Raw genomic sequence first — 27445 nt, 5'->3', positions numbered from 1 at the left:
AATTTCCACTCATTTGGACACCCTGTGTTTAATATTTGAAGCAAAGAAACGTGTATTTAAAATGCAATATCAGAAAGTGAAAAAAACAAAAGTATTTTTGATGCAGCTAATCTGAGGTTTTCTCACCTTTTATCGTACTCTAATACTAGTTCTTACTCACTTCATGAATATAATATAAAAAAAAAAAAACTTTCAATTAAGAAAACTGTTCATTACAGTCTAGTAACAATTAGTAACTGATTTACACTCAGTCATGTGCAGATCAGGTTTATCAAGAACATAAGATACTGTAATGGTATGAATGTCAGTGTATGGGATGGTACATCAGCGTCCACTGTGTTGGCTGATATGCAACTAAAGCAACAAAACCCATGAATATACACGAGAACAGCTGGAGAACGGTCCACTGCAGTGACCAGTACGCATGAAAGGGTTAAGTTAACAATGACCCACTTCAGTCAGACTGAAGAGAAATTAGACAAAGTTGTAGTTATTTCCCCATCAGAAGTGGAGGTACTGACAAGAGTCACGTCTAGAACCTGTTTGTTTAATTAATATATAAAAAATGTAATTCTGTCACTAACGAGTGCATGGTGACAAAAGAAAAATATGCATTTATTTAGAGTAACTTGAATCTAGTATTTCATCACTTGCAACAAGTAAAAGATACTATTTATGGAAACCAAGAATGGCCATGGGTAATACATAATTTTATGGTCGTTATCTCATGATAATGACTTAATTAACTCATTATCATGAGAAAACAAAGTTCATTATCTCATGATAATGACTTAATTCGTTATCACGAGATAACGACCATAAAATTATGTGTTAAACCATGGCCGTTCTCGGCTTCTGTAACTATTTAATTAAAATATAGAAAACATTCTATATCTAAATACTGGTGGTAGGAAGTATTATTTTAATGTAAGTGCAGAACATTTCAGATTTGTGGTACAGATCAGGTCCATGTCCAGTCGACGTTTAAAACCAGTAAACTGGTTATCCAACACCATTAAAAAACAAGTGTTCAGAGAACGCAAACCTCCGCCAAGCACCGTGAACGGTGTGCATGTGTGGAGAGACTATTTCCTTTGAAATGAAACAGTTTCCAGGTTGTTCCATACAGCAGAAAAAGTTGCAGCTTGGTACCAGTCATGTGTCTGTCAAATTATATTCAATTCCAATCAATATTTGTTGAGTTCTAATGAAAAATGTGCCATAAATGGGATTTTCAGTGTTAAATGTAAATGTCCACAGAGTCCACATTCCACAGTGGATGTGGACAATTTTGTGCCAGATACAAGATATTGTTCTAAGCTACGGGTGGATCAAACTGGAGGCTAATCGGAGTCGTTTTGAATTTATTATGAATTTTCGAAAATTGCTCAATGATGAGAGATAGGAAAATTGTAGATGTTGTGACCTTGCTGTGACCTTGAACTTTGGCCTACTTGGCCCAAAATTTAAATTTAAAATCCCAGGGCCTAGGCCTATCTGTGGGGACAATTTGGGAAAAATGGTTGGAATAGTTTTCCCGTAAAAGTTACAAACAAACAAACAAACATAAAACAAAGTGATCACAATACCTCCTGGTGGTGGTAAAAAAAAAAAAAAAAGAAACAAACAATAAATATCAAATACAATATTTGTTTATTATATGAACTCTTCAACAGAGCTTTAAAAACTGCTTGGTGACAAACAATACTGGTGATGAATAATCTTGCAGCCTGGAAAACAGATTCGAGGGCACACATCTGAACCACTGAGCTGCTCCTTTGACCCATTTGTCTGTTTTTACACAAAAAAACTTCTGAACTGAAAGATCTGTTGCGATAGGACTGACGGGTGACGCCTTTGCATCACAGACACAGAAAACAAAGGCAGAATGATTAGATATCGATTCCAAGATTGTAGTTTCATTAAATCTCATTACACATAAACATACAGAGCGGAGCCGACAGGTTCTGAGTCCAGCACTTCAGAAATATTGTGCAAATGCTTCATACTAACTAATCTAAAAACACTGGTAATGCGCCGTCTCCACTTGCCCTCGATCCTTGGATCATATTAACTCATCTTTGATTACAGTACTTGAGTTCACAAAGTTTAGACACATTCTAACTCCAGACGTGGACACTGTAAGGCCAAATCAATTAAGACAAGAAGAAGAAGAAGAACTCCTACTGGGACCAAAAGAGCAGCAGTCAACACTTGAACCAACGCTCCCAAATATCAGTCTGTACTAGAGTTTATACACTGGTTTAATACAAACCCATGGCATGCAAACAAAATATACCCAAAAAATAACATGAGAAATCAACAAAGGCTTAAATTACAAAAATAATACTAAGAGCTTTGGCTCAGTCAACAGCCAACCAAATAGCACCACATTGTAAAGGGTATGAACTGTTCAGTCAGGTGGACTTCTGTCCAGACGCCTGTGGCTGTGGTTTCCATGGAAACAACAGTGGCAGAAAACGACTCGTTTCTGCGTGTCCGACAATAAAAACCTCTGATATGTCAGGCCACTGGATGCAAACATGTTCAGAACTGTCACTGGACACAGTAATGATCATTTAGATGTTTGGGTGTTATTTGTGCGCATCAAAATAAGTGTTTAGTGTCTGAAGCTGTCGGGTCGGATCATCAGCATATTCACGGTTCCCACTTTTCAAGGACAATTCACAACTTTTAAAAACACAATGATTATACGAAAATAAAAACACCTTTTGAACTATTAAATAAGCCGTTTTCTAACGGCAGCAAATAACGTAGATCAAAATGAGCAAAGATACTCTTTAGTCACATAATAACAGGCCATCATTTATCTGACAGACCTGCACAAATCTTGTAGGAATCATTTTCGGTGGGAACCATGCGTATCTGTTGAAACATACTGACCGCCAACAGCCACCGCATGCATCTACAGTCTTCTGAAACCTCAGCCAACACAGGCCTTCAGCTGAGGTCATGACAACAGCGCCTTTAAAACCCAGTCTCAATGTAAACAATGCAGCCACATTCCTCTGTGCATCTTTGTGAAGGTTTACAGTGGACGTACAAACTGAGGCTGGGACACGACAGAGGGAACGTCCCTTTACTTCAAACCCAGGAAGAAAACTGTTGAAGTTAAAAGGTGAAGGTCATTTCAGTAACAGGACTGATAACGGAGGTGTTTGTTCATCCAATCACACGTCTTTCCTCTTTAGGTGTGTTTTTTGTATTTTCACTACCGTCAGGCTCAAAGCTGCCACTCTGTGAGCCCTGATTTCCACCAGAAGCTGTGGAGCGTCTCTGTCCTCTGTAGGACCACCACACCGTGGCTCAGAGGAGACGCATCATGTCCACCTGATCTCCTGATTTAGACCTGTTTTTTTATTTTTTTTATTTTTAATAAATTCTTCAACCCTAGATCAAATAGACCAAATAGACCACTACATCATTTCTTTTTGACTTCTTTTCAGTTCCGTAACACACTGATCAAATATTTGTGATTGTGTTCAGGTTATTAGAAATATTTCATCCTTATAATTGTTTCCTACCAATATTTCACCACTGTTTGTTATTGTCTTCTGTTGGGTTTCTGTAAATTGGCTTGAAAGTCTGGTTTCGACCGGTTCTATATGTAAAGTGTCATGAGATAACTTCTTATGATTTGGCGCTATATAAATAAAATTCAATTGATTGATTGATTGATTGCCTTACACGATCTGGGGTGTGCACACGGTGTTTGATTTTGCAAAGTGGCTCCTGTAACTCTACTGTGCTGGACTTCCTGTCTGTCTTTACACATGTACATAAGGCAGGTCCATCCCAAACAGACTGGTGTGTTTGTAGTCAAGTGGAATGTCCAGCCCCTTCAGGGACGCTTTTACCGTAATATTCCTGGCTGAAACACGAGGACTGTGTGGGGCGGCCGTGGTCACAGTGACTCACAGGTGAGTGGAGCCACGGTGACGCCATGTGCACACCCTCTATCACTTCTCAGACATTTGCATACCCCTGATACAAAACCTGTTTGCTTGAGCATGAACCCAAGTTCCTAAAAGGATGCATCTGGACTCTTACCGCAGAAATGTATAAAAATGTCAAAGTTTAGAGCAGGAGATGTTAGTACTACTGTGTAACTGGGCTTTAAGGCTGAGTGTACTGGGAATATTCAGTGTTAAATGGCGGGCTGCTCTTCATTACATTATCATCGTCATCATTAAAGGAGGTACAGTCTGTATGGGTGGATGCTGTGCAACTTTCATTCATGTGTTCATCAGTTTTAATGCCTCCATCACGTGCCTTAAACCGGTGTCTACTGAGTCAGCCGGTAGGCTCGTAGATCATCTTCCACTCTTCCCTTTGCATCACGTGCAAATACACATCAAGACTTAAAATATCCATTTATGCATACACAATGTAGAAAAAAAAAAAACCCTCGATGATGAAAAAATAGCAATAAGTGAAATAAGAATGCCATACTAGTCCTTTCAGTTGGCTTTGTGTTCGTCTTGGTCGTTCTCTTCTTGGAGTGTTTCCTGAGGCTGTGTGGGCGTGTCTTCGCTCTGACTGGCGGCCTCTATGGGTTCTGTGTCTGGTTTTGTCGAGGGGCCCTCTGTCGGCGGCGCTGCAGTTTGTGTACAGTTGATCGGTGTGAGCGCTATGGGAGGCTGCAGGGGACAAAAAAGTACAAAGCACATGAGGTGGAGTTGGACATAAACAGGGAATGATGCTCACAAACACAGGAGTCAAAGAAAAGACAACAGAAGAGCTACAGTCATCCCTCTGTCCACAGACACAGCAGAGCCTCAAAGGTTCAGTTGTGTTTAGGGATGTAACGATTACCGGTATAACGATAAACTACGGTAAAATTGCAGACAGTTAGTATGACTGTTTAAATTCTAATTATCGTGATAACCGTGTTTGATTACCGCACTTTCCCGGAGAAAAGGCCTGTGTAAAGATCTGCTTTTATGTCAAATATTTGAGTATAGTTTTATTATTACAGTTTTAATTTTATATACCTAATATTTGGAACCAATACTCACTTTAAAGTCTTTGAAAAGGTTCGTTAAGCATCTGTGTGTTATTTATGCAATAAATTATTCACATTATTCAAATTGGATTTTATATTTTTTTGTGTGTGTGTTTTCTGGTCTTTTATGTTTTCATAGTAGGTTAAAGGGAAAAAAAAATAACAGGCAGTTGATATAAATGAAGCTGTGCTGAAAAAAAAAAAAGATACCAAACATGAGTATAGTAAACATTTCTGTGTATAGTATATAAAGGCAACATCAAAAGTACTGAAAAATGGCCAAAATAAGCTCAGACCACTTAAGGGTTAATACTTGAATGTTTCTGCCAACAGAAGGTACATTGTGCCTATTATTTTATTTAGTTATTTTCAAAATACAACTTGGTTAAATTATTTCAGTGTGTGTATTAGTACTTTTTGAACATTTTGAGCACAATTTCAATAACACCGCGATAATAATGATAACCGTGATAATTTTGGTCACAATAACTGTGATATGAAATTTTCATATCGTTCCATCCCTAGTTGTGTTACTTGAACTGAACAGGAGCTCTGTGTGTGAATGTTGTTGTCAGAGGTATTCCTGCAGGCCGAATCAGAAAAACCACCACATCATAATGAAAGCAAAAGCCTAACAAAGAAAAGTCTCACTGGACCTCTAGTCCCTCTGAAATACACAGGATAAGCGATGCTACGGAAGAACCACCAGCACCACCGTCACCTGAGCCTGGTCCAGAACTCACTACCCCTCCCTTAAACAACCCCTAGTCATGAGTCTTACTGTATGTATGATATATGGAAATATTAAAGCACACATCTACTCTGCAGAGGAAAAACACAATGTAAAAAAATAAAATAAATAAAATCAAAGCAACTGAATCAGATTAGAATGTTTTGGAAAATGGTAAAGTAGCAAAGCTCAGAATACCTGCAGTGACATTCACAGACAGCTGAGCCCTCAGCGGCAGACTAGAGCACAGCCACAGTAAAATAAAGGGCAAGGAGCAGCGATGGGAGGTAAAGGGGACAGTAGAACAGAAACAGGCAGTTGGAATGGATGAAATTATTTAAAGGGTTTACTCAACTTGAAATTCTACTTTACTCTGCATGTTATTTAACTCTACATTTTTTGTTGTTTTGTTGCTTGCTTTTTTTTGTGTTTGTTTTAAAGTCTTTTTGTTCATCCGCAGTAGGTCAGTCATATCAAACTGGTATTCACCACAAATCCACTTCCAGTCCAGAACTGGGGCAGCTCCCTGCGCCACAGCGCTACACTGAGGCTGGTGAGCAGAGTGCAAGGCACCAGGTAGAGCAGGGCCGGCTGACCCATCTGCATCACAGCCAGGGCCACGAAGGTGATGAGCAGGCCCACGCCGTACGCTGACACACACAGGAGAAAACAACACACACATCAGTCAGTGACATGGGATCTGGATGCACTCGTCGAACATCTGTCTTGATCTTTAACCCAGAAAGACCCAGTGCTACTTTTGTGGCACTTTCAAAATATATATATTTTCTCTATATTTAACCTTTAAGTCAGGGGTCTCAAACTCATTTTCCTTCAGGGGTCACATTCAGCCTGATTTGATCTCCAGTGGGCTGGACCAGTAAAATAATAACATAACATATAAATAATGACAACTCCAAATTTTTGTCTTTGCTGTGGTGTAAAGAAAAACAAACATTAAATTATGAAAATACTTACTTTTATAAACTAACCAAACAAAAAAGATGTGAATAACCTGAAAAAACTGAAATTTCTTAAGAAAAATAAGTGCAATTTTAACAATAATATGCATTATGGATCAGATCTACAAAAACATTAAACTCAGAAAATTGTTAAAATTGTGCTTAATTTTCTTTAGACATTTCAGGTTGTTCATATTTGTTCAGGTTATTCACATTTTATTGTTACAGGATAGTTTGTAAATGTAAATATTTTCATAATTTAATGTTTTTTTGCGCTAAAAGAAAAAAAATTTAAGTTGTTAATTCGAGATTTTTTGCTAAATTTAAGATTTTTTTTGCTTAATTCAAGATTTTTTTTTTACTTAAATGAAGATTTTTTTTTACTTAATTCAACATTTTTTCCATAATTCAAGCTAAATTTTTTTTTTGCTTAATTCAATTCAAGTCTGTGGAATTTTTGACTTTGCAAAAACATCCCGCGGACCAGATTGGAACCTTTGGCGGGCCGCATGTTTGAGTCCCCTGCTTTAAGTGATTTATCACCATTTATTATAATATTCTCTGTGTTTTACATTTTTCAGAGCAAATCAGGTATTTTCCTATATTTAATTTACTGATCATGTAGATGTTCATAAAAGCTCAGATTAAAGTTGAAGGTTATTATATCACAAAGAAAACTAAGGAACAGTGACTTCTTCAGTCAACTCTATCATTAACTGAACATTAACCCAGTGTGTCCATCCACTGGCATTGATCCAACTCAGTGGGTTTTACAGGTGAATCAATGTTGTAGAAGATAACATTGTTTCCACGTTCACTACAGAGCCTCTGAACATCCAAATGGGTCATATCTGATGATCATGAAAAAGATGACAAACTGTATTTTACGCTAATTATTTACATGTATTGATAGGTTTAGTGGATCAACAGGTATTAAACAGTTTAGATCAGTAGATGGATTTGGTTGATGATGGATGTTTGGGTCTTTATGGGTTAACCTGCTCAATGTCTACAGGGCACTACAGCACTTTTTTGGTCCATTTTGGTAAATTTTGTATGCTATAAATGTGCAGATTCAGCAGAATGTTAATAAAAGCATTGTTTATCATTCGTGATGAATCCCTCGTTACTCTCTGCCATGTTGAAAAGGTCAAAGGTTATTTTCATCTCATGTTTAAAAATGTTTTCCCAGTTCTCCAGTGGAAAATACGACGTGAGGGGGTGTTCATGTTAAATTTTTGAGTTTGTAACTAGTATTTTCCATAATTCCCAATAACATGTGAAGGCAGCATTAAACCTGGTACAGTTTTAAACCTGTTTACAGATTTATACTCAAACCACATGGTGTATGATGGCAGATTACTGCAACTCAGGTCATGAAACTGCTTTCTAAAAGAAATGTACATCAAGTGTCACATTTGCCACTAGTGTAGTTGAGTTTAAAAAGTATATCCTGAAAATAAGAGCCTCATTTAGATACAGTCCCTAGATCCCTGTGCATGTACGTACCAATTGTACAGGCCACAAAATAGATCCTGGAGGACTGCGTTAAAATGTCAAACCTGTGACAGTATGCCACCAACAGACCTGACAGAAAACACAAAAACAGGAGACATTCACATCAGGATAAACAGTATTCAACAACGTAGTTCAGCATGAGGTTTGGGGTCTGGTTTATCTGAAGAAAACTAAACTGCAGGTGAAAACAGAATGCAATGTTGTCCAAATGTGGCAGAGAAACTCACAACAATGTAGCTCTTTTGACAACCAATTCAATCTCTTATACTGCAGATTGAATGTTGTCTTTATTCACAGGTCTTTAACAGGTAACTGTAGCTGCATTAATGAAAGATGATTTCATATATTTCTATTTTCATACCTTATTTTGCTACTTGATTACAATCATTTTTTAGAAAAGTAAAACATTCAATAAAAGATTGTTTTTCATTTGTTGTATGAAAGTGTGTGCCAGAGTTTTTCTTGTCATTTTCAGAGTTGGTCCTTCTCCATGTGTCACTTAGCAAGGTGTACAGAGAACATTTTATGTCCTAAAAATGTCATAGGTTGTCTGTAGAAATCATTTCTGGTTGTGACAAGGAGCATAATATGAGATCTACAATGTGAGAGTATGATTTCTTACCTGGTACCAAGATATCGCCGAAGCCCAGGAGGGAGAAGGGCCGGTCACACAGAGCCAGAGGAGACGAGTTTAACCTTGGCACTTTGAGCACCATAGGAAGCTGGAGCAACCAAACAAACAAACAAACAAACAGCTCATGCTTTTGCTGTGCACTGACAGAAGCTGTTGGAATTTTAGGAGAAGAGGTCAATCTGAATATTGCATTTCAACAGCACAAACACATCCAGGGAGTGGTGGCGTCCAGACGGTGCTCACCTTTTCATGAGTGGCGGAGTCAGAGGGACCAGCCGCGACCTCCACCATGATACTTTCACCGCTCTGTGGAGAAAAGACACAAGACGCTATTGGACCTGATCAGAACTACATCATATGAATGCAGGGTCAAAATGTTTCCAAGCATGCATCCTTATTTCTCTGTATCCTCATTAGCATGGGTCATGTGTAAAATTAGACTGTTAATAATGTGTAATTCATATGAAAATTACTGATTTGCTTTTCAATCTAAAACCCACACATTTACTGGCCAGGAAGACCAAGATAGCACCTGACCGTCTTTCTTGACATTGAGAAACAGAAAACATTTCCTATATTTGAAATTTGCAATAACATATGCTATAACTATGACTGAAATGAACAGCATTTTAGCTCAAAGTTCATAATTTTTCATATTAATTACATTTTAAAATACATAAACAAATCCAAAAAATATTTTGACAGTAGTGTGTCTGTTCTTCATGATCAGGAAGAAAAATTCAGTGTGCCTCATACTTGTAGGGATTCATTTACAATCATATGAACCAGAAAAAAAACAAAAAGCAATACTGATACTAACAAGGTGAAAACAGGACTTGTTTGTGTGGAGAAATGCCCAAAACAAATTATTCAGATCAAAACATAATTTCTGATGCAGCACAGACGTACCTTTGTAAAGAAGGGTGTAATAAATACAAAGAAAACATCATAGACAAAAAGCACCGCCAGCAGTAACGTACACGCCTGCAGTCAGAGAAGAACAATTCATTTAGAATCACAGATACACAGATCTATTTTTCACTAAACCACACCCCTATACTTTTCACATTGTTCTGGATTGTGTTCAACCCACCTTAAATGTGGGCAGTCGGACTGTTTTGAGCATGTAGAGACAGAAGGCGATCCCCAGGGCGTCCTGTAACACCCACGCCCACCTGGATGTGAACAGAGTGTCCTTTAATGCATCACAATGCAACTGTCATAGTCACATACTACTCACACAGTGCTAAGACAGCATTGCCATTATGTCATCCAACACACATGTAGAACTCACAACACGGTCAATGTGCTCTCAGACCTGAACCAGACACCCACCTTCAACACAAAATCTTTTTTTCATTTGGTTTGGTGTTTCTATATGTGTTTCCATTAACAGCTTTGTGCACATTTTGAAGCTTTGTCTTTTATGAAGTTCATTAAAATAGCTAAAAAGATTATTTAGGCTCGCTGTTCACTAGTTGTTACTTTGGAAATATTTCTTCTACAATAGATTGTGACATAGTAGACATGCTGATCCTTAGTGTCCTCTTATGTCTACTGTATTAAAGCATGAATATATGCCTGCTAGTACAGCCCGCAGAGTGGACTCATGAGGACAATAATAACAGTGGAATGTTTTATTTCTGTGTACCATAGCCATATGCAAAATGGTCTACAGCGCCACCTTCTGGTGGTACTATGCAGCCAAGATTATTTATCGATAACCAGTTTATGAAGATGCACATAATTCACACTAGGGATGCAACAGTACTAGGGAAAACCATGTACTGTTCGGTCCACCCTGCACGGGACATTCCACCCTTATGGACCACAGGATTTCAGTTTTGCAGTTGATTTTGCGTTGGTGCTTTATACACTGCTCTGTCCCTTTCTGGACATACATGTGAGCATGCAGCGCTGGGAAACCCCGCCCCTCAGTGAGAGACAGTGGATAGAGAAGCAGCTTTAGACTCAACACTCATCAGAGTCCTGCACAGATCCACCACTTTTCCACACCTGCTCGTACCCCTGCTTAGACCCACAACCCGACCCAGCCTGTGATTAAACACATTGTCTACACAGTAACTCACTTTTAGTACCGAGACAAGGAAATGCATACGGTAGATAACCATGGCATTTTTATACTGTCGTTTCCTTTTACATCCCTATGCAGAACAGGAATTTATTCATTTTAAAAAAAGCTCCCTTTGGGCCTAATGTGTGCATGTGTCTGTTTTATATGACTGTGTACAAGTACTCAAGAAATAAGAAAGGGTTCTATTGTTCAGTACAGAAAGTGCTATTTCATTCAGTACAGTCATATAATTTGTTCTTATTGTGAAATTTAGTTTGCTGACAAGTAAAATAAAAATATAATTTTGGGGAAAAAAAAAAAACTGTTCTCTTTACGCCCAAGACACGTACCGAAACTGAACTGAAACTGTGGCCCAAAAACCGAGGTACGGACCGAACCGTGGGCCACCTGTACTGTTGCACCCCTAATTCACAGTCTTTGTTTTTCTTTTTACAACCCCCCCATTGCTTCAATTTCATATCACATTTTATGGAAACATGGCCATAGTAAGAAGTGACTTTTGGTCAGTTTGACAGATTACTCTGCACCCACTTAACATTTTATAAGAATTTTGGTTCCGATAGTGGCAAATGGCTAAAATCAGGCCTCTCAAGGGGAATTTGAGAGTCTGGAGGGAAATAATCTCACACTAAATAAGTGAATAAATAAATAAATACAGATAGCTTCACCATAGATTTTTTTTTCATCATTCAGTTTGACCAGTTCCACGTCAAATTTGTGCCTAATGTCCAAATTAATAATATCCAGACAGTAATCTTTTCATGGTTTCATGTTCATGTTTTCATATGAACATCATGTATTGTTTATTGAAAATGGAATTTTACGAGACAATAGATTTGCAGTCTGATAAAGATAATAAAGTGACATCTGGCTTTGTCTAAAATGGTTCAGTGGACTGCATTTCTCATTATCCATGATACACCTGACCATCTCCAAAACAACCATTACCTCACTGTCAACGAACAAGGTTTAAAAAAAAAAAAAAAAAAAAAAAAAAAAAACGTTGGAAGAGGAAAACCACTACATGTCTGGTCATGTTGAAGCTGCAGACATCTTCAGGCCATGGAAAGTGATTTCTCATAATGTCTTTTTTCCCTGCAATTTTCAGGTGTTGAGTTGTTCTATTCCCACATTTTCTTTTTCTATTTCAAAAATTTTACCATAAATTGTGACTTTCATGACTTGTAAAATTATCTTTTAAATTTACAAATATATGTGTAAGGGATTCAATGACGATCAAAATATTATTGACACTGACTATAATCCTTTTTTTTTTTCTGAAACACAATCCCATGGTGCACAACTAGAAGGAATGCCATCTCTGTTTAGGCTTCTCCCTCCTCCAGACTACCATTAAATATGATCCTCCGTTTCAATGGCAATTCTTCATCAGTATATTCTGCAGTTTTCATTAAATATTACGAGATACTTTTTCCTATACACTCACTGGTCTTCGTTGCGAAACACCATCCAGGTGATACTGACACTGATGCAGAGTGCTGACAGTAGCAACATGCGGACCTGTGGCTGCTTGTGCAAGTATGGCAGGTTGTTCTCTGGGATCCTATGGTTGCAAGACGATGCAGATTTTGAAAAACAAAAGACAAGAGGACATTCATTATAGACAGGAGAAATTCTTTGTTATTATCTGCTATTCCCAAACAACAACGCAACAATTATATGCCTAAAAAAATAACTTAGTAACTGTGGTGTGAAATGAAAATAAACAACTTAAGGGAACATAATGTATGTACAAGATTAATTTATTTGGAGTTATTAATTGTGAAATTACTGTAAAACAAATTAATAAAATATATGAGACATTACAGAGAGTCAAAACAAAATGCGGCAGGTAAAGCAGAAATCTTACAGCAGGGTTCAGAAATGATGGGTATTACCTGCACTTGCAGAAGGGCAGCCTCCGGACGAAAGGCCAGAGGCAGCTGTAGAGGCCCACAGAGGAAGCCACACAGAAGATGGCTATGACCCAGATGGCTGCAAAGTGCCAACAAACACAAAGGACATGAGGACACATCGTCTTTTATTTGTTCATTTAGTGCAGCAGTCTGATGCTCTGAAACACATCCATCAACAGAGCCTCCATCTATTCGCCAGTCAAATATTATTCAGGTTTTGCACATGCGTCACATGATCACGTGGTTTTCTGTTTACGACGCCATATTGGTAGGCAAGCTTTCAGGTTTTTCCTTATAGCAGGTAAGAAAAAGATGCAATCAGCAGCGAAGGAGATCAGTGGTAAACTGGTGTGGTCTGTCTGTTCTCTTTACTTAATTGGCTGATGACTGTTCAACTTTAGTGGCTGGGAAAGCCAGGGGGTGGAGATGATTATAATACAAGTAAACGCCGCTTTTTATGGCGTCAAAAGTGACACAGCGCCGTAAAATACAGCATTTTAAAGAGCCATAAGACAGCACTTTTTGCGCCGCTCTTAAAACAGTACGTGACGGCATAAAAAAACCAGCGTTTTTGTGGGAATTTACGCCGCATTTTACAGCGTTTTATATTTGCACGCCGCATTTTACGGCGTTTTGGTGGTTTGGACGCCATTTCTTACAGTGTTTTGGTGGTTTAAACGCTGTTTTTTTACAGCGTTTAAATGACCAGACGTGTTGTGGGAATGGCGAATAGTGACAGAGATGGCCTGCCATAGACTGCAGCCTTAAAACGCGAAGGCTGGCAACCATCCAGCACCAGCCGAGTATGCAGCGACCATCTTATTGAGGGTAAGTGAATGCATTAAAACACAAATTAGTTTATGGCTACATAGACGTTACCAGTATTTAGTTCAATAAACATGTACCATAGGCACCCACCCCAACCCCTACCGTTCTAAGTTTGGGTTTATTTTTAGATGTTTGTTCAGATGTTTAGACTTCCTTTATTCTTCTTCCAGGAAAAAGTGACAATCCTATGTCCCCTGATTACGTGCCTTCATTGTTTTCACACCTGATATACCAGATAGTTGAAAATATTTCGGTAGCTAACTGCTGGGTACTTCTGAGCACTGACAGAGGTACAGAGGTCAAGATCAAGCTGTAGAGGTCCAAGGTCAAACTGTAGGGGTCCACGGCAATAGATCTTATATTTTCCACATAACGAACCTTGGAGGTGCTATGAAGGGCTCTGGCAATATCGGACAGGACAATGGTGCCTTTATCACAAACAGACATACTCCCAAATAACAAAACACGCAAACAAGAGTCCAAAGAAAAACACGATATAAAGCAACAGTTCTGACTTTTTGGATCCAGATAGCGTGCCTACCAATATGGCGGGGTAAACAACAATCACATGACCAGTGACGTCAGCTGCAAGTCCTGAATAGCAACCATTAAGAGTTTTTGAACTCTGTCTTTTGGGGATTGAAGGCTAGAGTTCATCCAGTCCTCCAAATGGCATCTTCAAATAACTTAAGCCTCCAAGCAAAACAGACGCAGAAAATTCCTACAATGCTTTATTAACCAAAGCTGCCAAAAATGTAGATATCTTTGAAAATAAAAAAAAATAAAAAATCAAATGTTTTTACATCTTTATTGCTTGGATGAGGATATCTCATAAAGTCAACAAACTGTAACAACAAAATTCAGCAGTAACTTTTCTGCACTTCCCTTTCATCTGATTTTCAGTGCAGAGCAAAGATGTCAGTGACGATACGTGCTTCCTGACTATTGTGATTAGATGCAGCTTGTTCTGTCCTGCACACTGATCTGATTGATCATTTTAATCACTGAAAACAGTAGAGAGCAACATGCTTAAATGTCAAAGATATAAAACTACAGCACTATAACATTACATAATCATGCTGTAACATTCCAACATGTAGTGTCCCATTTCCTATTTTAAGATTTCAACATCTATCTCTGTAGCTCTGCTCTGAAGGGCCTCTATCTACCCAGTGGAGTTCTGCCAGAGAAAGTGGGATTAAGTTCCCTCTGAAGGCAAGAGTATCCCTACAGAACCATGATGATGATGATGAGAGTGGAGATAGAGTATTACCAACTCACTCACTTATCACAGATTACTATCAGATAATGCAGGCTTTTTACAGCAATAGTCTGATCTAATTCTTGTTTGTTTCTGGAGGCCTGCCCTAACCCTAACCGCATGAGTTTAAATTAGGGGTGTAACAGTACAGAAAAATGTCGTTTCAGTACGTTGTTGGTACAGGGGTGTTCAGTTTGATACATTTTCGGTACAGTGAAGGAGACCAGTGAAGGGGGGGGGGGGGGGTATATGGGGGGTGCGCTCCGTAACTACCAAAAACCAAAAGTGAAACTTAAGGCTCCCACAGAGTCTGGTGCACTGTGTGTGGCGTGCCCTATGCTACAACAAAAACAGAGAAAGGTAGGATGTAAATGGTTTATCTTCAGAGTAGTAGAGTGTAACTGTGTCTTACCAAGGCGGTCATAGAAGAAGTATAGAAGCACCAGCATGCTGCAGCACATGACCACAAACACACAGATCATGATGGGAGTGACATCCACTGTCTCCTCATCTTGTTTCTCTGCACTGTCATCACGTTTGTGTTTCATGTAGCGCCTGCAGGATTATAAAGGCAACATAGACACTTTGACCATAGATTGTGAACTCTACAAGTTAATAACTAACACCTATACATGCTTATTTAATGTTCTTTTAGTGAACAGTATTTACACATGGTAAAAATCCGGATAGCAATTCTACCATCATTCTCAACATTTAGTAACAGCTTCCTCTCCCAGGTCAAAATGTCAGATACAATCACATTGCAGAATGCTTTTTGCCTGTGGTCATGAGTGTCCAAGACCCTGTCTGACTGTGCCTTTAGTCACCTTGGTAACTCAAGCTAGAAGGGACACTGACATTGAATTAAGGTGGTGAGTCACTTGTACGGCCTTTAGTGGAGAAGCAGTGGTACAATCCTCAGCTTGAACAGTGTTGCAGAAGAAAAACGGAGCACTCACACACTTATAAGGCTTTTCCAAGACTTTATGAGTATTTTATCCACAGATGAAACCTCTGATAAATTTAGAAGCTAGAGTTGGAATGCATGCAGACTGGAACTGTGTGTCCATGCAGGGGAAATTTGAGTAAACATTAGGCAAAAAACTATAATTGGATGGTTTGGTCCCTCACAGAAATGTAGCTTTATATGAACTAAACTACTGCACAGTGCATCAGATTAAAAACATTTATTTACACACAGAAGAGGAATACCCAACTCCAGTTTATCAGTGACTTTAGTAGGCTAAACATAACATTCATTGGTGTTACTATGTGACCAATACTGTCTCATGTACTCACTAGTGTATTCCATAAGAATCTGTAGGAGACTCCACTCTAAATCAGACGATAAAAATACAGATGTTGCTTTTTACTGCTGAATTATCAACCAATATTCCCAGTGTCCTGTTCTATTGCACTATTAACTACAGCACTAGCTCAAATCCTCGAACTCTTTTCAATGTTCAGAGTCTAGTAAAATAGACAGTAATCTTTGTCCACCATGGAAATGGAATGAATTTGAATCATTTCTTGTGAAACACTCCCTTCTTTAAATAGCTTTACAGGAATTTTGCCTACTGTTATGAAAAAAGCATGTTTCTACTTCATATAAATTTCTGTAAAAGGTGAGTTTATACAGGCTTCTTTTTTCTTTTTTTTACTATTTTTTATTTGTTGCTTTTATGTATCTATTGTGTTTTTTCTATGTAAATCTGTTGGCTGATTTCGACCTATAAGCTGTAGTCTATGAAAATCAAACAAACAATTTGTTTACATTTTTTGGAGTTACAAAGATGGTGAAGTTCTCAGTTTTCTAACTGAGATTCAAGATGTTGGTGAACAACAATTCTAAGTAGAAAAATGGAAATCAAATTGTATGGCTATAGTTTCCCAGTTTGGGATTAATAAAGTCCATCTATCTATCTATGCAGATGTTAATTATCACGTTGTCTAGAACATTTTGCTTATATGTTAAGGCACTGTATTGTTCAGGTTGTAATATCATTGTCTGTGAATTTTGTAAAGCAATAATATGTGAATGAAGTAATTTTGTTTCATTGTTAAATCATCATTCACCTTAGATAAAGAAGCTGTCACTATGCTGCAGTTAATGGAAGATCCCAGTAAACTAAACTCCCTGGAATAAAGGTTCTTATAAAAAGGATAACTTGGATAAATACATAAGATTACATAAATATATTAAATCAATATGCCACATATGTCATACAACACTCTTTGGAGTCTGAACTTTAACCAGGAAATATGAACGTGAACTCTGTACTACTGTATGGCATTTGAATAATTTACGTTCAACCAGTGACCCCGAGTTTCTGTGTTGTATTTGTCTGTTGATAAATAAAAAATAAAGTGTGTGTATATATGTATATATATATATATATATAAATAAATTAAAAAATACAACTCATGGCTACAGCCATGACTACTTTTAGCATATTATGTAAGTCGGGACAGACATGGATGTAAACTGATATTTGACTGCTTGATAGAGACAGCACCGTAAAACAATAATTGATTTAATTTAAAATAAATAAACTGTAGGCACAGAGCAGGTCAGATCTACTGAGGCAAACCGAAAAAATGCATGGATAATAATGTGATAATAGTTCTGCAAGTATGTGTCAAGTTTGTTATTACTATCATATAAAAACACATAGACACTTGCATTACCTGTACAGTGGTTTGAGTTACAGGCAAAACAAGAAAGCAGTCTTTCATTTTGGGATTGATTTTCACCAAGTTTATGTAACATTAGTAAATTAACATCTACTTGTATGGACTACACTAGGAATAAGGTTATTGAACAATCACCAGTTACAATGATTAAAAAAAATCTAGCAGTCACCTTGGAATTAATTTGTTTTGTTTTGAATTTCTACTCATTTAGTCTGATATGTCAGTCTGTCTATTCAGCATGTCAGGACAAAAGTGACTGGAAACAATACATAATATAAGGAGGTCTTGAAATCAAAGTAGCTGCCAATAAGCTTGGGTTGTTTAAAGGAACTCTAGTCCTAAGACTAAAAGTACTGGTTCTACTAAGGATGGAATTATGGCTTAGCTTTGTTGTTTCATTGTGTCCACTTACTTTTTGCTGTCTCTGCTTCCTGCCCAGTAGCCTCCGATGGCAACTGTTCCAACGGCCATCAAAAAAATGATAACCATGTTGTAGTCCAATACAGGCTCATTGGGTGCATACATGGCAACCTGTCTTCCTTTACCAAAACTCTGCAGGAGACACACGAGGTTTGGATTACAACTTCTTTTTAGAAAACATAAAAAGCAATACATATTCTAAGGACCCAATAGACTGTACAGGGTACTGGTAAAGACACATCATATCTGACTCATTGTTTGTACAAATTTTGTTAGACGACATAAAAAAGTGAAAACATTCTAAGATGAAAAAATATCACCATCCCTGTCAGTAATACACAGGTAGGTGGCTGTATGTGGACAACCTCTCACCTTGCTTATGTCCAACATATCAGTGTAGCTAAGCAGTGCAACAGGAATAGAAATCTCTTCATACTGTGTCTTATTTCCTGCTGGTGGAGTCTGTAAAAACACATATATATTGGTATACTGTAGGGCCAAAACCGGTCTTAACATGATCAAACCCACTGCTTACAGAAACACAATTACCAGTCTATCCTTGCTGACAATGAGCAGGCCCTTGGCACCATTAAGCTGGGCCAGTCGGACCTTCTCATAGAAAGTGCAGTTGCCCCTCATCACCATGGGGATGCGATTTGGGAAGCCTCCCTCTGGGACGTCAGAGGGTAAGCACAGGACTGACGATGTCAGGTCATAGATCTGAAGACGGGACTAGAGAACAAAAAGATTTAGGGAGTTAAATGAAGAAAATTCACCTAACTTGTAAACTGGGCTGGACAAATAAATAATGAAATGTTCCACTGCTGGGAGAATTTTTGTCATGTTCTCAATAAAGACGAGTCTAAATCATAAACCATCTGTTTCTTCAATTTTCACTCCAAATCTACCTTTAATCCAATATTTTATCCCGTACTGATAATTAGCAATAGACTAATATAATTACTTTTGCCACAACAACATTTTTGGCTGCATTATTTTTTTAATCTGTAAAAAAATACTTCAGTGACAGTGTTTGTTGGCATATGGTGTGTATCACTCTGTTGCTACGTGCTTCATAATCCACACATTTAGAAATCTTCACAACATAACATCATAACAGTAACCTGATGGACTAAATGTATGCTACACTTTTATCCATTTCCCACTATGCGCCCTACTAACAGTGACCTACCATGAGTCAACAAAGACTCATTTATCTCCTTGGGGTTCAATATTTAACAGAGGTTTATCAAACGTGTTAATACTGATTTTAATACTGACCATAAGTCTTCTATTAGTTTATAAGACACCTATGATAGCTCTTCAGTTTTCATTCTCTTTCTAACAACAGGCCTAAATATGAATGTTTACTCTTGGTCAGTTTCTCAGTTCTGCATGTTTTGTAAGCTACTTTGTTTCTAATGATACCATAAGGTACAGCATAACCCAACTCCCTAAAACTTTCCAGGAAAACTCCAAGGTTTTACATTCTGTCTGTTTTTATCTTATTTTCTTTCTTCTGCTTAGCGACAGCGTCATACATCATATTAACCAGTCACATTTAAGCTTAGCGCAGGCTACTATAAATTAGACTGACTTCCTGGACAGGTCAGAACTGACCTCTGAGAGAGGGTGAAGCTTCGCCTGTCAGTTTCTCACTTGTGCACAATAAAGGAAGGCCTGATTGACAACCAATCCACTCTCCATGAATTTCTTTGTCGTTTACGCCTTCACAACACATGCAATTACTGAGTTTTCTGCTTAAAAATTAACATCGAGAATTCTTTGCAAAAGCTTTCGGCAGTGATCCAAATCAAATGTGGCAATGCACTTGATTCCTTTCTATTTCTTCTTGTATCACACAGACTAAAGATACTGAATTGGAAGTGGATTAATGATCTGTATTACATTCTCCACAAAAATCTACTCCACTGGTGAGTTTAATTAGGACTTTGAAAGTACAAAGTTACTGTGATTTGAGGTTTTTCTGACTGTTTTCTGTCTAAAAATAGAGATAAGCTAACAGAGCATTCAAGTAACTAACAGCTAACCTGAAGATCATTAGACAGTGTCATTTTGACTCATTGACCTTTAGTCTGAAGAACAAAACTTGATGATACCGTAATATGGATGTGTGTAAACAATGACCTTCACAGTTTATTCAGTGAGTGACATAGTCTGTGGAGATGTGGCGTTAATTTCTTGATGATTGTGATGGGTGTGAGTGTGCTCTGATAGGCTACTTCCCCCTGCCCTTTATAATTTGGAATCTCAATACCACACATAACTCCTCTAAACTGGGCTCATAGTAGACTTGGTTCCTCCTCTTATTGTGACTTACTGCTTTGTTGAGGTCCTGAGGTAGACGTGCCCACTGTGAGTTGAAGAATATGCAGTAATCCTTTCCCTTGCTCTTGCCCTTATCACTGAAGTGGGCCATGCCATATTCTCCCACCACCTGCAAACACAACCACAACATTAAAGTTTGTACATTTCACAAACCGCACCAATGCAAAGAGGCCCTGGTACATGCGGACCATTGTTGTTCACACCTTTGAATGCATTATTACTGCGGGCCTATGTCTGATATGACAAAAATGTACTTGATGACAAAGAGTAGTTTTCTGGACTTCTATAATAAAGTTATTATTTTTATTGACTAATGTACTGCTAATAGATTTATATTTTGTAAACAGTGTTTTGTGAAATTCCAGTTAAGACAGATAGATGGAAAAAATACTACTATAAAAGAGTTCAATTTATCTTTAAATCTAATCTAAACTTGGAAAAATCTGAATATTAAACTATTAAATGATAACAGACCACTAACCAACATAGATATGATTTAGGACAATACAAGGCGACAAATGTTGATCAAAGATAAATTCGATTTATAGCACATTTCCTTAATGCCAGAAAAATATCGACGTAATATTAATTGTATAAAATCATATGCCCGTAATAGTGTTATTTTTGTTTCGTTACATAACTCTTTTATGATTCTCTGAGGAAATTGCATATTATAATCAGATGAAAATACTTTCTGCTCAAGTTGCTAATTTTGGGCTCGTTGCCATAGACTTTTGCCTGTAGGATTATGTCATTTGATAGCTTACATTTTCCAATTCAGTTTCCAAAAACGTAACTGGAATACATATTGTTATTATCCTAACTAATGGACGACATCAGCAACAGTCCCGCTTCGTTAATGATACATTTAAAAGTGGGTGATGTGTAGCTTTCCAGGGCCCACGGTTAAATCCGCAAGCTAACGCAGTCATAGCATCCAAGCTAATATTCCCAGTGTTCCCGGAGTAAGGTTTGGAACAACAGTCTGTTTTCGGCCCCCACGCACCGCTGCAAGGTGAAAACACTCAGATTAACAGTTTTCGAAGACACAGGCATCGTCTCTCTCACCTTTTGGATGAGAAAAACCGCCCAAATCAGAGTTCCGGGGACCCTCATGATGCCTAGCTTGTTGTTGTTTCCCCATCAACCTACTGGTTGCTCGGCTCGAGTTTCTCGGCTCGAGCCCCAGCTGTTTTCAAAGACACGCCCACCTTCTTCTTCGGATATTTGGCTTTTCCTTTCAGCTTTTTGTGCGTTACTGCCACCTCCTGGAAAAAGTGTGGCCTCATAATATCAATAAAACACTGCGTTGACCGGATACAGTCCTTCAGAAGAATAAATACTTATTGAAGATACTTTTGGCAAGTAGTAGGAAAGCTATAACCCGAAAATGGTTGCAACCCGACCCTCCAACTTTGGTCCTCTGGCGTGGGATTATTAAAGAAATTTACTGTATGGAGAGACTTACAGGGGTTGGACAAAATAATGGAAACACCTTAAAAAATCAACAAAATATAATTTAATATGGTGTAGGTCCGCCTTTTGCGGCAATTACAGCCTCAATTCTCCGAGGTATTGATTCATACAACTTGTGAATTGTTTCCAAAGGAACTTTAAGCCATTCTTCAGTTAGAATACCCTCCAACTCTTTTAGAGACGATGGCGGTGGAAATCGACGTCTTACTTGAATCTCTAAAACTGACCATAAATGCTCAATAATGTTGAGGTTTGGGGACTGTGCCGGCCATACAAGATGCTCAACTTCATTAGAATGTTCTTCATGCCATTCTTTAACAATTCTAGCTGTATGGATTGGGGCATTATCATCTTGAGGTGAAGGTGTTTCCATTATTTTGTCCAACCCCTGTACTTTTGCTTTAAGACTTGAATTGGAGAAATGTATTGAACGCTGGGAAAAATGGATTGTGTACGCACCTTGATTAATACAACCATAATTGTACAATGATGTATGTGTGCATGATGTAAAAGAACATTTTAAGTTTAATTGTAACACCCATGATGATCTCATGCTCATTGTTTGTTCTTTTGAAAATTAACAAATAAAAAGTAAAAAAAAAAACCCCAAAACACTGTGTTGAGATATTTTTAAATAACTTTTTTAACGATATTGTTTAGACTAAAGGTATTAACTAGATTATAGTCATATGGGTTTTGCACGACAATTCCTTAAAGTTAGGATACTGCATAAAATGTAAATAAATCAGAATACAATGATTTCCAAGTCTTATAAACTGATCTTTTATTCACAATCGAGATGAGATGGTGTATGGCACTACTTCATTGACAAAACATTGACATCTTTGAATTATCATCAAAATTAATCCTCCAACCTATGGTGATAATTTTAATTGATTTTTACATAATAGTGCTGTCAAACGATAAAATTTTTAATCACAGGGTTGCTGTGGATTCATTTCGATCAGTCACAATTAAATATCATTCATTTTTAATCTTTATTAATCGCGTTTCATTTTGCATGAGCAAGAAGGGAATATATATGCACTTAATGTGTCTGTCACAAGCTGGGCGATGCATTAGCCAAAGTGCTAGTAGAATCCCTGACTAACACATGCTTTGCGTTAATGTGGTATTTTAAGTTGGAAGTGGTTCAATGAAAAGAAAACTCCTTCCTGCAGAGTGTACATAATACTTTATGTTAGATATAACTGAGTCAACTTTTTGAGCTAATATTCTGGGGGCAACATTTTAGAGAAGGAATGGGTGGTGGGATGGGGGGGTGGACAGTATGTGTCAAAGGCGATTTCTCATAGACTGCAAGGGAAGCTCAGCTTCCCCTAAAATTACGAAAATTAAATGGTCAAATATGTACGGTTGTGTTGACATTTCATTGACTACAAATGTGTTAGATCACGTTCATCTCAAAGACGAGTTCGTTCAGACTCAGCTTTATCACAAATCAACGGATTCGATGTTGTTCACTTCTCATACTTTCCCACTGCGCTGTTTTCTCATACGATCTATGTTCAGTGCATTTGCCCGTAGACGCTCAGCGTCCATGCACTTCAATGGGACTTCATGGAATAGTTTTTTTCATTGCCTCAAAACGAGACGGTAATTGGATAAATGCTACGATGTTGTCCCGCCCCCGGACGCTCAGCATCTCTGGGGGTGAATGGAGCTGGGGGTGGACCTCGGCCGGGCTGGACCATAGATGTATACATGTAAACACCGCATTGGCTGTTGAGGGACGTGCCTAAAGCGCCACCATCTTGGTACAGTGCTTACAGAGGTGGAAGTGTATGTATGTCTATGGAGGTAAGAGGTACACCAAAATCTCAATTTAGAATTATTCACAGAATTTTCAGTTGATTTCCAAACGGTATGATTTGTTAATACATCACACACGTAGGTATCATACAGGATGCTTGGATGTTTTAAAAAGGCCGGTTTTACTACCCAAATACAAATTCTACACAGTTTCCAACAGACTATCTCCTGCCAAAACTGTCAGATGCTGGACTTCTGCCACTTATGGCTGTTCAATGAGTGGAACATAAACACAAGATCTGGTGGAATCAGTTTTCACAGGTAAATAAGGAATAAATGTGAGCAAGCAAATTGTTAGATAGGTTTCATATATTCCTTTTTTTTTTTTTTTTTTTAATAAAGGTGGTGAAAGCAGCAGAGCAGATGATTGGCCAGGTCCAATTAGGACAAACTCTCAAGGTGTCACTGGTGACCCATGTTGTCCAGGAAGAGATTGGCACAGAGAATGTGTTTTTGCTCAGGGAACATATTAAAAAAACAGGATTTGGCATTCTGTGAAAGTCTGGTAAAGGTTCATGCTGTGTTCCAAGTCCAGCTGTGGAGATAATTCATTTAGCAGACAGGAGCAGTCTTTACCTGCTTGACTAGTTTCAGCTACTTCCTGTGGCCTGCATCAGAAACGTCCCTGTTGTCTGGGAAATCCTCCTGAGCAGCCTATAAGACACGTCAAAGCAACATCATGTGACGCTTCTGACAAAGGCTACAGGAAGTAGGCGGAACTAGTCAAGCAGGTAAAAATGGCTTCTGTCTGCTAAATGAATTATCTACACAGTTACACAATTTGGCATTGACACCCACCATTCAGACCTACTGACATTAGGAGTGTCTGTGTTTGTCCAAATGAGGCTGCACCACATTGAAAAAATGACTTCAGGAATTAACTTATGGAACAACCTCAATGATGAACTGAAGGCAAGTATATCAAATAACATGTTTAAAAGGGACAATCAAAACCAAAATGTTAAGAAAATATGATGAAAGTATTAGTTACTCTGTGTTATAGTTTGATCAGTTTGATGTGTAATACTGTTACAAAATGGACAGTTTAATTTTGGTTGGTAATTCAGCAATGAAATGGACACTTTACTTTTGGTATGTATAGGCCTAATACTGTTATGAAATGGACAGAGTTTAATTTGATGTGTAATACTGTTTTGAAATGGACAGTTTATTTTTAATATGTATAGCATTTTTGTGTTTTGTGCAGGCTTAGTCAGAATTTATTTTGATATGTATAAGATTAAGTTTAAGATTAACTTCTGGGAGCTGACATGGGAATTTATGGTGAGTAAAAAGACAGGATAAGGGGACGGGAGTATATAAGTTTAACTTCATCTCGCTCCTTTTCGAATGTTTTCTTTTTTCCATCAACTTCTCTTGTTGTATTGGTTTTAAATGTTTATATATTTGAAATAATCAAACTTGTGCCAAACGGTTCTCTTTCAGGGGTTTTATCTTCCATAGGCCTGATAAATGAAAGGCAGCTCTTGTAAATATTCTTGTAAACTTGTAAATATATTTCTAGGGGAATTCGTTATGTTTTTGCACTTATCTTAAATATTTCAAAGTTAAAATAATTACAAAAATAATATCAATAATAATATGGCAGTGATAACAGCAGTCCTAATTATAACTGATAATAATAATAGTTAAATTATAATAGCAATATTATCTATGATAGTGATAATTATAGTATTTTGATGATAATAATAGTAATCAAATGCAATTCCCTTAAAGCAATTTAAAGAGCTGAACACACCTTGACATTTTCTGAGTTCTTTTTGATCTATTTATATCTGTCTGTCTATCCTTCATGTCTGATGTTTGTAACAAACAACCCACGTAAATATATGTTGACAATTGAGCGATTTATTATGACTGTCATAGCACAAACACCTGTTTCCTCTATAGACTTAATGCGCAGTAGCAGGGAGTAGCACTGTACCAAGATGGCCGCCCCGTAGGCATGTCACTCCAATGGGCAGCGGCAGTCGATGCGGCGTCTACGTATATATGTCTATGCAGCCACCACTACTGTAACCTAACTATGGATGGATCAAAACAACCGGATTCAGGGAAAACAGCAGCAGCAGTCTTCATTCCCAGTTACGATGTGGCTATTAAAGAAAGGGCATCAGATCATCTATCAGTTTTTACTGTAGAGCTTTTGGCAGTTAGCCTAGCATTGCAGTGGGTAGAAGGGAATTCCGAACAGCATGTGGTTATTGTATCTGATAGCCTCTCAGCTCTGTCTAGTTTGAAAAGTGGAAAGTCGGTATGTAGACAAGACATTCTGTTTGAAATTCTGAGTGAATTATATCATCTTCAAAAGAGAGATTATGAAATAAGATTTATTTGGGTGCCTGCTCATGTAGGGTTAGAAGGTAATGAGAATGTAGATCAGCTGGCCAATAAGCATTGAAAAATAAGGATGTAGGCTTTCAGACTTCTATCAGTAAGGCTGAAATGAAAAGTGATATTAAAACGCAAATGTATAAAATATGGCAGGAGTATTGGGATGGGAGTGAAACAGGTAGGCATCTGTATAACATAAATTCACAAGTAGGAAAAGGTAGGATTGGAGGGTGGAATCAGGAAAATGAAAGAATCATAACTCGACTTAGGATAGGACACAATGGGTTAAATCAGTCTTTACATTTAATAGGAAAACATCCAACAGGATTATGCAGCAAGTGCAGTGAGGTAGAATCATACAGAGGCAGAAACATATGTTATTGGAGTGTAGGGCATGTTCAGAGCAACGTGGAAAATTATTTACAGCGCTAAAGAAACTGAAACATACTGATTTTTCTTTGCAGGGGCTTCTTGGGAGTCAAGTTGGATACACATATAAATATATGATAGAGTTCTTAAGGGATACTGATATTATAGGAAGCAGTGACGTGCGTTGAGGTTTATGGCTGGTGAGGCACTGACTTTTCTTGAGTCAGATTTACAACTGTAAGAACTGAAAAGAGCATCTAATTTCACTATTCATCCAACAGCATGCAACTGGTAATGCTTCATGTCCCATCAGCATTCCGCTTTCAATTACACTTACACCAACACAAACATATACACAGGAACATATTTGTCCTACAAAGAACGTTTCTTCTATAGAAATGGATAGAGCACCCTTCTTGTGTCTAAGCAATTCATATTTACTGTAAACAAATTAAAGTATAGAGATGTGTGCTACACATATTTAATTTTAACCTTCAGTAAAAATTTCTGTTATTTTTCAAACTTTAAGTTCTGGTGCTTTACTCACTTTTAATGCAGGTTGTGTTGTGATCCGATTTATTCATGTTTTGCGAATTATTGTCAGAAGGAGTCAACATAAGATGGGGTAAATTTTTATCAAAAATTTATATTTTTAAATTAAAAATATACTTCCGTTAACCCAACAGGTTGTCTATCAAAGCGATAAGAAAAAAATTATTTTAGGCCAAAAGTTTAGTTATCAAATACTTGAATTTTTTTCTACATACTCCCATCTTATTTTTAAAAAACAAAACTTAAACCCATTTTTGGCCGTACCTTTACTTACAGATGAAGTCCATGCGCCGATCCTTCTTCATGAAAAGCTCTATGACTTGGTTGTAAAAGTCTTCCTTATTTTCTCTTAGTTTTAAGAGTCTCTTCGCCTCAGTGGAGATCATGGCCAAAGAAGAAACACGTCCTTGGTCAGTTCTGTTCCTAC

The 27445-nt window shown here is 37.7% G+C and overlaps 1 protein-coding gene and 1 long non-coding RNA gene across 5 annotated transcripts; one reads left to right on the top strand and one right to left on the bottom strand.

Annotated features, from left to right (window-relative positions):
• Positions 1 to 4000: 4000 nt before the first annotated feature.
• Positions 4001 to 21616, bottom strand: sppl2 (signal peptide peptidase-like 2). Of its 4 annotated transcripts, XM_030160900.1 has the most exons (16): positions 21502 to 21616; positions 20426 to 20542; positions 18634 to 18816; positions 18457 to 18546; positions 18077 to 18216; positions 15383 to 15525; positions 12864 to 12960; positions 12413 to 12529; positions 9964 to 10045; positions 9780 to 9854; positions 9114 to 9176; positions 8859 to 8958; positions 8228 to 8305; positions 6246 to 6406; positions 5955 to 5995; positions 4546 to 4661 (listed from the first exon to the last, which is right to left on the bottom strand). In XM_030160900.1, the coding sequence occupies exons 1-16, from the start codon at positions 21547 to 21549 to the stop codon at positions 4652 to 4654; spliced, it is 1545 nt and encodes a 514-aa protein (XP_030016760.1). In that variant the 5' UTR covers positions 21550 to 21616; the 3' UTR covers positions 4546 to 4651. The 4 variants fall into 4 exon arrangements, 3 of the variants coding, with proteins under 3 accessions (XP_030016758.1, XP_030016760.1, XP_030016759.1); XM_030160898.1 differs by lacking the exon at positions 5955 to 5995 and having other exon boundaries at positions 4001 to 4661; XR_003937953.1 differs by lacking the exon at positions 5955 to 5995 and having other exon boundaries at positions 4528 to 4661; positions 6112 to 6406.
• Positions 7319 to 26823, top strand: LOC115437613 (uncharacterized). The gene is made up of 3 exons (XR_003937954.1): positions 7319 to 7451; positions 15106 to 15115; positions 26639 to 26823. It is a non-coding gene; the product is annotated as an uncharacterized LOC115437613 (long non-coding RNA).
• Positions 26824 to 27445: the final 622 nt, after the last annotated feature.

The sequence above is a fragment of the Sphaeramia orbicularis genome, chromosome 17 (genome assembly GCF_902148855.1).
Source record: "Sphaeramia orbicularis chromosome 17, fSphaOr1.1, whole genome shotgun sequence".
NCBI lineage: Eukaryota > Metazoa > Chordata > Actinopteri > Kurtiformes > Apogonidae > Sphaeramia > Sphaeramia orbicularis.
This window is presented reverse-complemented; position numbering and strand designations above follow the sequence as displayed.